The sequence below is a fragment of the Mustela nivalis genome, assembly GCF_964662115.1.
Source record: "Mustela nivalis genome assembly, chromosome: 4".
In the NCBI taxonomy this organism is placed as follows: domain Eukaryota; kingdom Metazoa; phylum Chordata; class Mammalia; order Carnivora; family Mustelidae; genus Mustela; species Mustela nivalis.
Window position 1 is genome coordinate 151,673,755 of NC_139023.1, and position 17,022 is coordinate 151,690,776.

A 17,022-nucleotide genomic window follows, 5' to 3' on the forward strand; every position below is an offset into this window, starting at 1 on the left:
CATCATTCCCTCACTCAGGTTGACCTTGGGACCCCAGATGCCCTCTAGCAAGCCATCCTTTCTTAGCATTTCAGCCATCCCTATGTGGAGAAGCGGGTAGGCAGGGTAACAATGGGGGTCGGCTCTCTGTTCGGTGAAATGGTTTAGGAAACACGAGAGGCAGGGAAGCTGGCACAGGGAGCACACTACCCGTGCCATTCCTGCTGGTTGGGGAAATATCCACCCTGAACTTGGCACCCTGTGGTGGTGGGGAAGGGGACCCTGCTTGCCAGAGCCCTCAAACGTTTGCAGTTTTCCTTTCCTGAAGCAACTTCCTCTGGAGACTACCTTGCTCTCTCTGTCACTGTTGGCTTTGAGCCAGTAAACAGGGTATTTGAAAAGAGTCAGGTCTGAAACCTTGCAGTGAGATGGAGCCATTCCCTGAAGAGAGGGCCCGCTGTTGTGATAGGCTGCAGAAAGGATCCCTGTCAGCTGTCTGCCGTGGGGCCCAACCCACCCCTCCCCCAAGCCTTCCTCCCCAGCAGCCCGGGTCACAGACTCCCACCTTTGCCATGGAGAGTCAGGAGTGGGGACACCCTTCTGCTCCTGCTAAGAAGCCAAAGGGAATGCTGTCAACAGAGTTCAAAACCCTTTCTAAATAAATTAGATAAGATCTGCAGGGGGGTCTGGAAGCCACCATGGTGGTGACCATAGTGACCTATGTCATCGGTCCTGGAGGGATACCCTCAGCTGGGGCTGCTGGGCAGCTAGTGTAGCGTCAGGCTGTGCCCCTGAATGGAGAAGCCACACCAGCCCTAAAAGGTCACTTCTGCTCCCCCCCATAGAGGTCTGGAGATCTTCCATTTGGTCTCCAGACCTCTAGATGCTGGAGTCTCAGGAGGTGGTACTTAGAGCCTTTCTCTTACATCCTCTCTTTCTTCCTTGAGGACTTACACAGGCATGGTGCTTTTAAGATCATCCAAACACCCAAATCCAGACTCCCAAATTTGTGTTTCCAACAATGACCTTTTCCTGAAATCCAGGTCCCTATAGCCAACCACTCCCTCACTCCCCACTGGGATGTACATTTAAACGTACCACACTTGAGACACAACTACTGGTCTTGTCCCTCTGCCCCAATCACGTTCCCCTCAAGACATCTTCGTCTCAGTAAATGGTACCCTCTCCACTCAGCTGCCGGCCAGCAGGTGGTTCTCCATTCCTCGGTTTCCTTCACACTCCATAGCCAAGCTGTTGGCTTTACCTCCAAATTATGTCCCAAAGCAGGGCCAAAGTCAATCTCAAACTCATCCTCCCTCCCTCCTCCCTCCCTCCTCCCTCCCTCCCTCCCTCCTCCCTCCCCCCTCCCTCTCTCTCTCTCTTTCCCTGTGTGCTGTAATAGGAACGAGGTAAAAGAAAACAAATTTCTCCCCTTTATGTGGTATCTCCTTTTGAAATATTTTTATTCACTTCTTCTAACAGCAATATAGAAACACAGAATCATAAAAAATAAGATTATAAATTGTCCATCAATTATGTAATAGCACTTGGTATTGCTACAGGGAGGAGGCCCGGGGCTGGAGCAGGCCCTCTCAAGCCTCCCCAGGCTCTCCGGGCCTCTGTGATCTCTGCCAAGTCCATGAAGGCATCACACACTGCTGTGCACAATGGTGTCAGTGGGGACCTTGTGGTTTACACCCAGGGTCCTTGGGGATGACAGAGATGGGTAGATGATTAAACTACAAACATTGTGTACATGTGGCACACCAGAAGGTGGCCCCAGGATGCTGGCGATGCAGGTGAGGTTACAGGTGACGCACAGACATCACTTGAGCCCCATAAGGCAGGGAATTCACAACACTGAACCGACCTGCTGAGTTATTTGTGTTCCCTGGCAGAATAAGGAGCTAATGGACACGGGGTGATGGGTGAGTAAGGAGATGCACCCAGTCGATCCTCCTCCACTCTCCTCTCTGGTCCCCTCCCCTTTCTCCTTCGTCCTCATCCCCAAATTAAATTCTCTTGGTGTGAACGAAGCAAAAGAGCTGAGACATCCAACCTATTCCAAAAAGTGTGCCGTGATCTCAGTTTCCTCTCAGAGAACAAAGAAAGGAAGGGGACATTAGGCGAGCTGAACAACTAAATCGCCCAGTTGATGCCAATTCAATTGGACCGACCAAATCAACGAGATCAGCTTCCGTTGAAGCCAATTTTTTCAATTACTGTAATGAATGATTTCTAGAAAGGGGGGAAAAAAACCCAGTTTGGCATTATTTTCAGAAGATGCAATGGGCTTTCCTGCGTGGGTGTGGGTGTGAGTGCGTGTGCCTATGTGCCTCCCCAGAGCGGGTGGCGGGTGTGGGCCAGCCTGCTCCCTTGCTGTCCCAAGGACGCGTCTCAGAGAAGCCCGGCAGGAATGTCTCGGTGGAAATGGGCAATGCTAGTACATTATCCCTGAGGAGAGACGGCTTGGGGTCGAGAAAATCCACCTCCCTTCCTGCCTGAGGGGGAGCAGGTCTAAAAGGTCAGGCGTTCCACCAAGAAGTCTTCTCTGCGGACCAGTCCTTTGGGCCTCACACTTGAGTCACTACTCAGAGGCAGGCAGAAAACACATCTTAGCTATGTTGCTCTACCTTCTGCGAAGGAGGCATAACGCTTCTGGCTCTTTGACATTACCAGAAAGAGAACAAGTTCTTTTCTAACTAGGGACCACTCATTCATGTCCTCCCACTGCCAGCCCACCAAACCACCAAAGAAAAACAACCTTCCCAATGTGGGTCAGAGTGTGTGTGTGTGTGTGTGTGTGTGTGTGTGTGTGTTTGTGTGAGGTGTGCATGGGCCCAGAGAGACTCTACGGGAAGATGAAACATGAAAGAACATCAGGACACCGTACTTCAACTATGGAAGTGTGATTGGTAACACGTGTTCTGTGGGTCCACTTTCCAGGCATTGCTCTAAGTTGGACCCAAATATTCAGGACTGCAAAATGAGAGGTACGCTTGGGGGATGCGTGATGAGGTGGAGTGTAGAGGGCTTGGCAGTTGGTGGGTTTGGCAAAGCATTAGGACCATCTTTGGGGTTCAAGTTCCTTGATATATGATCTGTCTTGACATTCTCAATAATGATTTAACCTGTTGGCCGTCTGTAGCCACTATGGAGCCGCATAATCTGAGGGAAGTCATCCTCTTTCCCTGGCTTCACTTTACTCCTTTATGCACAAGGAGGCTTGAACTAGGGGACGTCAAAAGCCACCCCCCGCTGGCAGGAGAACCTGCACCAGGTGGCATTCTATGAGGCTAACTTTCCTCCCTGTTGAGGCCTTGGTCTTCGCCTTGCTCATCCTCATGCTTGTCATCAGGGAGAACCTTTCAAGTCAAATCCTGAACTAATGCACTTGACCTACCCAACTGGCATCACCATGTGGACAAAAATCAAACAGCTCTGAACACGTTAGCAACAGATTAGTAACAGTCTGATTCAATTGAAGTTAGCGGTTTAAATCAGGCACAGAATGTCAGAGGAGGCTCAGGGTGAGCTCCTGAGCTTCCTCAAGTCGTTCTAGGGAGGGCAGAAAGGGGACAAAGGTGATGCCACCAGGAGAATTTGGTGCTGGGAAATCCACTGACAGACTTACCTAGTTCACTCGGGCACTCCCCTGGAGGAGCAGGGTGGCGGCAAAGGGGCGCTTTGGAGATTGGGATTGGTGTGTGCGGCCAGGGAAGGCAGCAGAGAGGACATCTGTGTTTGCTCCACCCCTGTAGCCCCCGTGTGTCCTGGCACGCACTAGAAACAATTGACACAGCCGTGGTTGTGCCAAGGTCTAAGACTGACAGGAGCCTGGACGGCCGCTCAGCAGAGAAGCTGGTGATGGTTATGGGGCCTGTGTTCCCAAGCTTCACTTTGTCACTCCTTCTGGTTTTCCTTTCCTCCTGGGTCCCTGTCAGGGCTGCTGAGTCACCTATCTATGGTGAATCTGAGCCAGTACTTAGAGGACAGCAACAGCAGATGGGCTCATCTGAGGTACCTAATCACCTCCTCCCTGGGGGCTCAGTGTCCTTGGGAAAGTTTTCTGCAAGAACCATAGCATTTGGTGGCCCCACTTTGGGATCTCAGATCATAGCACCAGTGATTCTGAGGAAACGGAATGCGGGTCAGTGAGGGGAGGATGGATGAGTCATGCTAGGAGCCAGGTCTCACTGAACACCTGGATGGAGCAGCCCTTCTGCAGAACACGTTGGGTCACGGACAGTCAAGGGGTTGTGGGGCTCCACAGTCGGGGCCCCCTGACAGAGCACCTGCCATGGGTCTGAGGGCCCACACGGGGAAGCCACAGGGAAGCCCTGCCCCTGGGGAGCCTCACTCAAGGTGATACAACCTGCATGCCCTCCCCGCCTCCCCTCCCCGCCTCCCAAACATTCTGTTCTGGCTCCTCGGACCCCTTCTAGGGCTTCTCAGCACAGAGAGAACCTCCTGGAGTTGATATTCATCTTGGTGACTCCAATGAGCTTGAGTGGGGTGGAGAGACTGAAGGAGGAGGCCAGCGGAGAGTCGCAGAAGAGATCAGACAGCTCGTCCCGTTCCTCCAGCTCGTAGGTGGCGTCATTGAGCATTCTCCTATGCAGGTCACAGGTCTGCTCGATCTTCAGCTTGCTGATGTCACTGCGCAGGCGCATGAGCTGTCTGGCCAGCTGCTGGTCCTGTAGCCGCATCTCCATCTGGAAGGGAGGAAGGGAGGCATCAGCAAAGAGGTGGGCTGGGGTTGCAGCTCCATAGTCTCTGACAAACACAGACCTGCTGATGGGAGACCTAATTAATGGCTTGCACCACCAGCTGGTCCACCTGGAGATACTGGCACATTCCCTGCTCAGGAAGGTGAAAAGACACACACAGCCAGATGACAAATGGGGACAGACGGTTTCCCCCAACAACACTTCATGCCAGTCTAGAGTCTATGTCTAAATACTTCTGGAAGAGGCACCTGTCCGTCCTGGCTTAAAGGTTCAGTCTCATTGTTCACAGACACACATGGGTAGAGTTAGAGTATAAAGGAGTGCGCGGGAGTGGTTTACGTACCAAACTGAGAAGGATGATTACCTCTGGGTGGGAAGGAAAGAAGGTGGTTAAGGAAGGTTCATGGGGGCTTCAGCTTTATTGGTAGTATTTCATACCTTATGTTGGGTGGTGGGTCTACTGTTAGATCATTCTTTAAATCTTTAAACATTTTAAAATGACTGCAATATGTTTTTTTTTTTTCAAACATTTTATCTATTTGAGAGAGAGAGCAAATAAGAGAGAGCATGAGAGGGTAGAAGGTCATAGGGAGAAGCAGACTCCCTATGGAGCTGAAAGTCTGATGCAGGACTCGATCCTGGGACTCTGGGATCATGACCTGAGCTGAAGACAGCCGCTTAACCGACTGAGCCACCCAGGCGCCCTGTAATGTGTTTTTAAAAGTATTTAATTAATTTGTGTATTTGAGAGAAAGAGAGAGAGAGAGCAAGCAGGAGGAGGGGCAGAGGAAGAGGGAAAGAGAGAGTCCTCAAACAGACTCCCCGCTAAGCCCAATTCGGAGTTCATGACCATGAGATCATGACTTGAGATGAAGCCAAGAGTTGGATGCTGAACACACTGAGCCACCCAGGCGCCCCTGCCTGTAGTATTTCTTAATAAAGTTTCAAAACAAACAAACAAATATATAAATATATGCTAATATTTACTGGATGTTTTACTATGAACCAGGCATTGTTCTTAGTTCTTCAGGTATGTATTAGTCTGCTCAGGCTGCCATATAAAACACCACAGACTGGCAGGCTTAACCAGTAGACGTTTATTTTTCATAGTTCTCATGGTCAAGAAGTCCAAGATCAAGGGGTGGGCTGATTCTACTCTTACTGAGGACCTTCTCTTGGCTTGCAAATGGCCACCTTCTTGCTATATCCCCACATGATGGAAAGAGAAAGCTCAGCTTTCCTTCTTTTCAAAGTGACATTAATTTCATGATGGGGGCCCCACACTGATGACCTCAAAATCTAATTACCTCCTAAAGGCCCACCTCCAAATACCATCACACTGGGGGTAAGGGCTTTAACATATGAATTTGGAGGGGGGGCACAAAGATTCAGTCTAAAGTGGGTACATCAACATGTTACAGTTATTCTTCACTACAACTCTGTTAAGTAATATCACCATCATCATCCACACGTTAAGAGATGAAGAGGCAGCAACTCATGAAATCAATCACTGTGTCAAATCACAAAGGGCAAAAATGGCAGAGTTGCGATGAGAAACCCAGACAAACAGACTCAAGAGCCCAAGCCACTGACAAGGAACTCCCAATTTTGGCTCAGGTCATAGCTTTGGGGTCCTGGGATCCATGTTTATTAGGGAGTCAGCTTGAGTTTCTCTCCCCCTCCCTCTTCCCCCACCCCTGCTCTCTCTCTCTCTCTAAAATGACTAAATAAATCTTCAAGAATATTTTATTGAATTAGAATAGCAACAAATTAATGATGGCAGACTCATCAAAGGGCAGCTGGTTATCCATTCATTAGCTATGGAGCCCTTAGTCATGCCTGAAAGTGGGCTAGGTGTTGTCTGAAGCCCTTCTAAAGGAGATGGTCATCAGATTTGTCTGAAAGACAATGCCAGCTCACACCCATTGCTTTATGTAATATGGTCTTTGAGGAGTCTTGATTCAACCATTTCTCTAGGGTATTTTCTAATTTGAAGATAGAGCTCTTTGAAAAGATAGGAACTTCATGGTTTAGGTTTAAACTCTGGGCCCAGGAACTGGATCTTAGATCTGAAAAGATCTCTGAAGTTGGAAAGTTTCAGGTTTGAGCAGGTGTCTGGGAGTGTCTGTGAGATGGGATCTGTAGGGTTGGAGGAAAAGGTCTGTTTTTCTAGGGCTAATAGATCCAGACAAAGGTCAGAGGACAATTTAGGGTTGAAATCCCATCAGCGTTTGTTGGACAGAGGGGTGAGTGTAAGGTACATGTCCAGTTCTCTTTGGGGGGGGGCAGTTCACACACTCACTGAGCTTGGATTCATTCAACTCTGTACAAGGGAAAGAAGAGAAGTAAGACCACACTTCCCATGGGGCTGAGGATTCTGCCCATTCTACTTGTTTGTGCCCCAAGGACCACGAGGGGGACTGGAAAGCTGCTGTTTTCCCAGCAGACCCTGGTTCTGAGGGTGCCTCAGTGTGAATATCTGCCCCAGGAGTCACTCAGAGTATCTATTGTATTATGATCCCTGAATGTCAGTCCGCTGCTGCATCTGATGCTCAGAGAAACAGTGTTCCAACACCACCGGGAAAATTGGCCTTGTTGGTCCTATACTCACTCACTAAGGATTTCCCAAGGGTGACTCTGTACCTTGAACATTAATTAGAGCCCTGCCCCCACCCCGCCCGCCCTTAAGAGGTAACTCTGCTGTAATTATACCAGATCCAGACAGAAATGAGCTCCCACAGCTAAAAAAAAAATAAAAATTAAAAAGAACAAAAAACACCTAAGCAAAATGTACAGTCTCCCTGCTGCCCCACCCATAGAATTTTTGTTTGTTTGAGAGAAAAAGAATGATAGAAAAGAGGTCATCAAGAGGTCATCCCTAGGCAGGGAGTCTGAAGTGGGACTCAATCCCGGGACTCCAGGATCATGACCCGAGCTGAAGGCAGTTGTTTAACCAACAGAGTCACCCAGGCACCCTAGAATTTTTTTTTTTCATTTTTTTCATTGTGGTAAAACACACAGAACATCAAATTTTTACTGTCTTCATCACTGTTAAGTGTACAGCTCAGTGGCATTAAGCATATCCTCACTGATATGCAACGATCCCCACTATCTACCTGCAGATCTCTTCACCTTGTCAAACTGAAACTCTGTCCCCGCTAAACAACTCCCCCTCCCCCCCAACCCTATCCCCCCAACCCCCGGAACCACCATTTCACTTTCTGTCTCTATGAATGCAACTGCCCCACCTGCCTTATGTAAGTGGAATCACACAGAATCTGTCCTTTTGTGACTGGCTTATTGCACTTAGCCTCATGTCTACAAGGTTCATACAGGTTAAGAGGCTTTTTAGATTTTAACCTTTGCAGAAATGTTTAACGAACGTAAGTACGTCTTTATGGATCCTGCTTGCAGTAAGTTAGAAAATGGCAGCTCCTGGGATGGGGTCTGGCCGGGGGGATGGAGGCCCTTCTGCCTTTTCTGTCTTCTCTGCCAAGGAGGTGTTCAGGCAGCGATGGCCTCACATCCCATCTTCTGCCACATACTGTCAAGTGCAGTGGAAGCATAGCTTTAGATGAGAGCTATTTTGATCTGTGTTCCGGAAAAAGGAAACAGAGGAAACCAACTCAGAGAAGTTTAAGGGACTGTCTGGGGTTGGCCAGCCAGGGTGTGTGCACTCGGATCACCCCAGGGCCCATCAGAGCCCAGAACTGGAGACCTCTCCATGGCTTCCGCTGACCTGGAGGTGGGCTGGATCCCAGAAGCAGTGAGAAGTGGGAAATCCATTGCTCTGGGGTTAGACTCCTGGTTCCAGTGGAACCCCCTCTTTACTAGCTATGTGGCTTTGGGTGAGTCCTGAACTCCTGTCTCTTCTTCTAGAGAGAAGGGATCCTGTTTATTCTAAGGACTATGAGAAGCATAGCAGACAATAAGTGAAAGCCAGGTGAGCTGAACGCTGTCAGTCAAAGGCAAGAGGTTCACCTTTAAGTTCTTTCTCTGGGCCTAGGTGCAGAATGTGGAAACTAGCCAGAACCTCCCACTTTTAAGACTTCATTAAAACAACTAAGATGCTGGCCCTAAAACCTGGTCCCAGTGACTCAACAATCAGTGTGGGTTAATGCTCTCCCTGGCAAAGACTCTACTGTAGGACGTGCTGATTTCTAATCTCCCTGCCCAGGGTGGCCTGTTGTTCCTGCACAATAGAGGCTCTTGCTGGATTCTCGGAGGAGCGCCCACAGTGACTGTAATCCTGTAATTAGGGCATAGTACTTGGTGAAAGGGGGAGAAATGTCAGTGTGTGGCGGCTGTTAGCACATTGCGGTGACAGGGCGTGTTCCCACTGGGTGAGGAAGCCCAGGAAGGAGAAGGCGGCCGATTGATGGCCTGGCAGCAACCGCGGTGCTTGGCTGTAGCCAACCCAGGTAGGCTGGCCAGCTGCGGAAATTCATGGAAGGACCTCATGGGAGAGGGCTCTGCCGGGAAGTCTCTGGGGCCAGTTCTCAGGAGGAGTTAGAAGACAGGCTGACTCCCGCCTCTGGGCTGGGTGGAGTGAAAGCCGACGTTGCAGTGAACTAATGTGGAGAACAGTTGAGGCAGTTCCTCAAAAAATGACACATGGGATTGCCACATGACCCAGCAGTGCCTCTTGCGGATAGATCCCTGCAAGAATAGAAAGTAGGGGCTGTACATTAACTGGTAGCTCCATAGCAGCGTTATTCACAAGAGATGAAGGGTGGGAGTAACCCATGTGTCCAGGGATGGATGCAGAGATAAACAAAATACGGCCTGCCCATACAATGGCATGTCTTCCGCCATCTTGACATATCATGGGAGACCTTGAGGATAATATGGAAGAGAGAAGCCAGCCACAAAAGGCACAAGTACTTTACAATTCCACTTATATGACATACCTAAGTAGTCAAACTCATAGAGACAGAGAATTGAATGGGGGTCGCCAGGGGCTGGGGGGATAGGGGAGTGTGTGCTTACTGGGGACAAAGCTTTGGTTGGGGAAGAAGAAAGCCTTTCTGGAGATGGATGATGGTGAGCACCACAGCACAAGGCTGGGAATGTCCTAATTAATTATACACTTAAAAAAGCCTAAAATGGTAATTTTATGTAATATACATGTATTTTACCACCATTAAAGAAACAACAAAAGCTACACATCTGGGGGGGCGGGGAGTCACTCCGACCTGGTCTGCCCAGGACCTTCCTGGTTTGAGCTTCCCAAGTCCCACGTCCTAGAAGTCTCTGCGGTCCCGGGCACGTGTGGACGTTGCAGGCGTTGGCGAGGAGGACTTGTCCTGGTCAGCCAGAGGCCCATCTTTCTGTGGGATACGTTCTTTATCATGGGTGACACTGGGAACCCCCCAGGCCCTGAAGGAGGTGGAGTGGTCTGGGAGGTTGAAGGCTTCTCTGAGGTAGGTCGGAGGAACAGTGACCAGAGAAGGAGAGGCTCAGACCAGCTGCCGAGGAGAGAGTATTTTGTTCTTTGGCAATGGCCGCAGCAGACTTTGGGGGAAGCGGCATTTTTGTGGAATCTGGATGATTTGTTCCCTTCCTCAGCACCCCTTGCCCATTTGCCCTGTGTTCACTTGCTCAGTCTAAAACTCTGGATGACATCTTGGCATTCCAGGGAAGCCAGCAGGTCTGTTTCTTGAATAAAGTCTTAAACGTGCGAGGTTCGGCTGATACCTTTATTCCCAGTTGCCCATAGGATGTGCGAGAACACTTTCTTGGGTCTGCTCTCTGCAGGTCTAAAACGCCCTGAAGATTTAAGGAGTTTGAAAAAATGCAAAAGGCACATAACCAGCAGACTTTCGGGAGCACAAGAAGCAATTCTTCTGAATGTTCTGCCTTTGCTCCCCACAGCTCCTGCTTCCTAAAGCGAGTGCTAGTGCATGGCCTGTGGGACACACCCTCCTCTCTCCAGCACCGGGCCTCCCCGAAGTCCTGTTCTGACCTGCTTTGTTTTCTTCATTTTCTGGACAATTCTGCACATTTGCCCCTGAAAAGTTTCTGTTTTCTTAATTTGAAGAAACAACAAGAAACCAGGGCTTGAGACTAGGCCCTGTGCACCTCTGGGCAGAGGTTTGCAAATCTATCTCTAAAGCTTACCCCAGAGAAGGGTCTATGCCCAGGGCAAACCAGAGGAGCCAGGACTGAGCAGGACTGAGTCCCACAGGGATTAGCACAGGTCCTGGAAGACACAAAGAATCCCAAGGTGATCAAGGGCATTTCATTCAACCCCTATTTCTGAGGCTCGGATCTAAACCACCCCAACCCCACAGTCACAATTAGGCTCTGACTGATGTTGACGAGAGACAGAGTAGAAAAATCCGGGCCATTTTCTCAGTTGCGCGTGAAAGGACAGAACGCGCTGTATTCTCTACAAGACTTCATTCTTGAACCTTAGAAGTAGTTTTTGTAAGCTGAGTGGTGATTTATATAACTTAACCGAAAGGTCCGGCTTATTGTTTTCATCAGTGCTGGGTAGGAACACACTTAGAAGCCTGGAGAAAATATTATTCATTATTTGATCTTGGGTTTGGCCTCTGAGAAAGAGCCAGAATAATGCTGTTAGGAAAGCAAGCAAGTAGTGTCACTGAAATGTGCTGCTAGAGGCAACTTTAGGGTCTGGGAAAAATTAAAAAACATTTTTTTCCAACACCCCTAGAAACCAAACTGTTTGGGGATTGATTTTCCAGCAAAGCTGTTGATTTGAGAGGAGGCTGGAACATGCTTCTCAAAGGTCTCTACTCTGGCAGCAGGAGACCACTCTTCCTGGCAAAGGAAAGGCTGTGCTCATGGCTGCCACTCTGATGCCACTGGTCTTGGGTAGGTGCCAGGCTGTCCCTGGCCCAGGGTGTGGGTGGGTGGAAGGGCACCACGGCTTCTGTCTGGGCAGAAGATAACCATCTGTCTCAGCTCCTCCAAGGGGCTCTTGTGCCCCCTTGGAGCCACTGTCTAATGGGAGGGAAAGTTTGAGCAGAGCCCAGAGCCAGAGAAGAGAGCAGTACCCTGCAAGGGACTGTCTGTCCTCTGTGGCAAGAGTCAAACTCTATGTATATGATCAGGCCATTGATTTTCAAACTTGGAAGGTCCTAGACCAAACTGCGTCTTCACTCACAAGGCTGGCCTTTAAGAAGGACAGCCTGATGCATCCTGAAGAGCCCCTAGATCTGTTCCCAGAGGCTCTGGGTTCCAGTTTGCTTTGAATGTTTGTGTGACCGCAAAATTCACACGCTGAAACCCTCATGCCCGATGTGACAGTATTTGGAGGTAGAGCCTTCGGGATGCGCTTAAGTCATGAATGGGATTGACACTCTTCTAAGAAACTCCAGAGAGATTCCTCCACCTCTTCTTCCCCCATGTGAGGACTCAGCAAGAAGTCTGTGACCCGAAGAGGGCCCTCTCCTGACGTGCTGGTCGCCCGATTGTGGCCTTGCAGCCTCCAGACTGTGAGAATTCGATGTCTGTGGCTGTGAAGCTACCCAGGCTGCGGTATTTGTTGCAGTAGCAGCAAGAGAGTAAGACACAGTCCTAGATCAGCCCCTAGTGAGAGGAGTGGCTCTGGGCTGTGGTGTGACCCCTTTATGGAAAGGGGATGCTGATCCCCTTCCCCTCCCTGATAAGACTGCCTCCTGGACATGAGGTGGGCCTAGAAGCTCCGCACCCAAGAGAGGAATCCTGTGTCCTTTGAGTGAGAGCAGAAGAGATGGGCGCTGTGGCCGTGTTGGGAAGGACAACTCCCCTCCCACTGTCTGCCCTGGGCCCTACACTCAAGAGGCTAGAGGACAGGTCTCCCCACTCTTCAAAACTTTCAAAGGTACCACCAGCCCTCCTGGCTCCCTTGGTCTCTTCAGCCTCAGCTCTTCCACTCTGAGCCTCTTTCCCTCCATGGCAGTCACACTGGGTCCTTATTCCCTCCCCAAGAATACTTCTTCCCTTCCGTATCATCCTTCAGGACCAGCCCTTGCCCCTAAACCCTGCAGATTGGGTGACACTCCCCACCATGGGTGCCTCCTACCGCAGTACTTCCACAAGGCTTAGTTGACTCATCTGTCCCCCCATCAGGTGGCAAAACACCAAGGAGAAATGACTACCCTGTATTCACCAGGCCCATTCCAGGGCCTGGTGCATAGCTCTGGTGCTCAAAAGCCATTTGTTGAGTGAGTGATTGAATGAAAGGAAGGAAGAAAGGAAGAAAGAATGAGCCCATCAATGGATGATACCTCCCCAGAGCCATGTTTTGATTTTCTCCAGCTGGGGCAATCCTAGGGGGCCTTTCCCGTCTTTCTCACCCAGGCTGCCCTCCAGGCCTGTGGAGAGGCAGTGAATCGTATGAACAGAGCACTGGCTTGTGGGTTCAAAGTCCTTCATTGACCACTCGCTGATGGTGTAACTCTGGGCAAGTTGCTCAAGCTGTCTGAGCTTCGATTTCCTTATCTGTGAAATGGGCATAATCATAATGTCTGCTCTTGAGAATGACACGAGTAACACATGTGTAAGAGACTCTGTATAGGACATGAGGTTCCATAAGTATTAGTTCCACTTTAGCCTCCAGAACTGCAGAGCTGAGTTATTTCCTGTTTGTCACCCTTTACTCTCCCACTAACTCAAAGGAGTCCTTGAGTGCCGAGGTCTGGTATCATTCCTCTTCCCTCATCAGCAGGGCCCGGAGTAGAGCTGGTTGACAAATCGTGCTTCCCACACACTTCGCAGATTATTACTGACACCTGACACCTGTGTTGCTCCTCACACTTAGGCCTAGCGGGTGGGGTTGGCAGGGTGGCATTAACGTCCCCCTTATCACGTGTCTTATCAGGTTTCACGGAGCTGGTAATGCCCAAGCACTTCAGGATTTGGCAGAGGACTCTCCCAGGTGGGGCGTTCTCAGTTTGGCCGGTGCGGGCCTTCCCCAACTTCCCGGCCAGTGCCCTGGACAGCCAGCAGGGACCTCGCAGAGCTGCACCGCTCCTGGCAAGCTGCTAGAGCGAGACCTCGAGGCAGACTACAAGGAGAGCCTGGCTCCTTGGCCTCTCTAAAGCAGGACGTCCTGCTGGGGTGTCTCTGGGTGGGAAAGTTGCCAGAGCGGGGACCCCCTGTGGGCTGGGTGCCTGCTCCCCCGTGAGCCCCTCGCACCGTCTTCACACTGTATCTACAGAGAGCACTATCGGTCCCGGGGTGGTGGTGGTGGTGCTTCCTTAGGACGTTGCCTGGAGATCAGGCAGCTGTGGCCAGGGCAGCTGTCAACTGAATGAAGGGGGCCGAGGCGCCCTGACTTCCGTGGAGAGCCCCGAGAAGACCCCTAGAGCACACCTGCCGGGACTTCGAGACTTCTCCTGGGTTCCGGGCTTCCCAGCTTGGAAATGGACAGAGTGGGAGTTTCACACCAGAGGCTGAGCAAGCCCCGAACCAGCCAGAGACACTGGGTGTCCACGAGTGAGGACCACTGCTTGTGGGCCAAGAGCTCTCTGGGGCTGGGGCTTGTATGAGTAATCAAGGCTCCGGGGCACCTGGAGGTTCTATATATAGATTCTCACAGTGCCTTCAAGAGGAAGTGAAGCTAATCTATTCTCTGCCCCACCTTCCAGGCATGACTGAGGCCATTTCGCTCTCCAAAGTTATTTCACACTCCATTAACCTGGAGCCTGCCTCCTTAGAAAGAACAGATGGTTTGGGCCTCATCTGCCTGAGGGAACTCGAAGCAGCCTAGGGCCGCTGGGGTGAAAGCAAAACCCACCTCGGGAGAGTATTTGCTGCACCTGGGAAGTGGCTGTGACCCAGCTACTCCCATCAGAGTCCAGAGTCAGGGCTGCTCCCCTCCCCCACACACCCCAGGAGCTTAGTAAAGCCACCAACTGGTGAATGCTGTGGAATGTGGCCAGCGGTGGCCCTGGGGCTGCTGGCAGAGTGTGAGCTGAGGAGGGGGTGGGATGGAGAGAGCTGGGCAGCGAGCCTGGGACAGCTGACTGACGGGCACTCACGGGATCTCTCTGTGCATTTCCTCATTGATAAACAAGAGTGATCAGCCCCTTGGCTCCTTCCTGCTCTTGCATGTGGTGGCTCTGTGCATCCTTCTAGGTAGCGCGGTAAGAACTAGCTCCACCAGAGAGGATCGTCCTCAGCTGCTGGTGCTGGCGGGCATGCCTGCCCTTCGGGGGAACAGTGAGGGAGGCAGAGAAGCTAGGACTGCCCACTGGCTTGGGACTCTCCTTCTCCCCGCGTTGCTCCTGAGTGCCAGGCCCTCAGTGCAGACAGTGCAGACGTGGAAACCGTTTCCCCTGCAGAAGGCTCAGCCGCCTTGAGTGAGCCTCTCTGTCAGCTTTCTGTGGCTTTTGCCTGCTCACTGGTTGTGTCTGGTGGCCCGTGTCCAGGAACATGACCAACAACCCCCTTTGGACAGTGCTCAGGTTTTTTTGTTTCTTTTCTTTTCTTTATTTTTTTAAATCTATTTATTTATTTTTGGCCCTGGTGGAGGCTTAGGGACAGGGGTGGGTCCCGAAGCTTATAAAATAACACATCCTTCAGAAAGGGGACGTTCAGCCTAAGGGTATGTCTCAATCTTGAACAATTCTCTCTGAACCTCTGTGCCACCAGATCCGGCCTGTCTATATTAGAATAATGAAGACTTCTCCAAGGGAGAGGGAAGTTCTTGGAAAAAGTGCAAAATCGAGCAAACTTTGGAGAATAACAGCCTAGAACTCCAGGAGTTGAGAGGATGTTGAACGAGCCTAAAACCTCATGAAATACAAAGTAGATTCAAGCTCATTCAATCCCAGGAGCAACTGATGGTGTATCAGCCATTCAAAGCAGGGGTTCTGAGGTCAGTCAGCTCTGGGTTCAACCTCCCACCCTGCTGGTTGATCTTGGTCAAGTTACTCTACCTCAGTTTTCCCATCTGCAAAATGGGGACAGTGCTTGCCTTAAAAGAGCACTGTATGAATGTTGTGATGACTATAAATGTTTACAGGACATTTAGTGCAGAGACCCTGACTATCTTGGTAGGTATTTATTATATACACTCTGCCACGTAGGTATTTATTAGATCATTTTACAATGACAAAACCTGGGGCTAGGTTAATCGGTTTTCCTAAAGTCACACAGCTAGGGTATCGTAGACCCTGATTGGAAGTCTTGTTTAGTCACAAATTTTATGCTTTTCCCACTCCACCTATGTCTGGTTGGTGACCCAGTTACATTAGAACCCCCCACAGGACTTGTAAATTTCCTGACACCACCACAGATTAATGGAATCTGAATTTCCATGGAGAGTTGGGAGGGAGCTGTAATTTTTTTTTTTTAGAGATTTTATTTATATGTCAGAGAGAGAGAGCACAAGCATGGGGAGCAGCAGGCAGAGGGAGAAGCAGGCTCCCCACCGTGTAAGGAGCTGGATAAGGGACTCTTTCCCAGGACCCCAGGATCATGACCTGAGCCAAAAGCAGATGCTTAACAGACTGAAACACCTAGGCACTCCAAGATCTGTATTTTTAACAAATGCCCATGGGTACCTTTTCCAAAACTTACTACACATTAATATATGGGGTAGTTATTATAACCTGGGGGGTGCCCCTCAGAGGAATTGGGTTTTCCTTATTATCAGAAAAATGTGAATTGGAAATAAGGAGCCGCTTAATGTCAAACCCACTTAAAGACAGGATTTGGTTGTGGAAGAAGGTAGGGAGTTGTCTATTTCCCCTTGGTTAATTTGATTGTCTGCTGTGCCTGGCACACAGCGACCACTCAGCGTACGCCTCAGCTCCCTGAAGCATTTTGGAACTGTACTTATTATACCTCTAGCATAGCTCTTGTCACACTGTGTCATTGTGTTTTGTGTCTGTCTCCTCCACAAAAGGGAGAACCCCATAAAGGCAGGAACCCTGTCCCCTTCACCCTGGCCCGCACCTGCACTCAGCTCCTAATTTCAGGTACTCCGTGAACTCTGGCTATAGTGGATGAAAGGAGGATTGGATCAAAGGACCCCCCCCACCCACCCACCCACCAGGGCTGCCTTCTGCTGCTATTGTGGTGGGTGCTCCTATCAGGCCTCTGCTCCTGTCTTCCACCTCCCTTTCCTTTCAACTGCAAGACACTTAAGGAAAGGAAAGGGGCGGGACCTGATTCTTGGAGCTGGCTTCATCTCACTGGCCAACGGTCCCCACATCGTCAGCCCTCATTGTGACTGGGGAATTTCTGCGGAACCAGGTGTCAGTTTTCTTATTTTAGTCTAGGAGAGTCTATGCCTTTCTTAAAACCTGCAGATTATAAGGTAACGAACGTGTACCAATTACACTGGCAAGTCAGA

The 17,022-nt window shown here is 50.2% G+C and overlaps 1 protein-coding gene across 2 annotated transcripts in view; it reads right to left on the bottom strand.

The window, feature by feature from the left end:
- Nucleotides 1–1,425: 1,425 nt before the first annotated feature.
- FAM167A (family with sequence similarity 167 member A) overlaps nucleotides 1,426–17,022 on the bottom strand; it is a 43,001-nt gene continuing 27,404 nt past the window's right edge. Inside the window, exon 4 of one of the 2 annotated variants that reach the window (XM_082726933.1) lies at nucleotides 1,426–4,694. In XM_082726933.1, the coding sequence (XP_082583059.1) occupies nucleotides 4,431–4,694 (264 nt within the window). In that variant the 3' untranslated portion in view covers nucleotides 1,426–4,430. Of the gene's footprint in view, nucleotides 4,695–9,821; nucleotides 10,479–17,022 lie in introns of those variants that run through there. The other variant, XM_082726934.1, reaches the window with a different exon arrangement.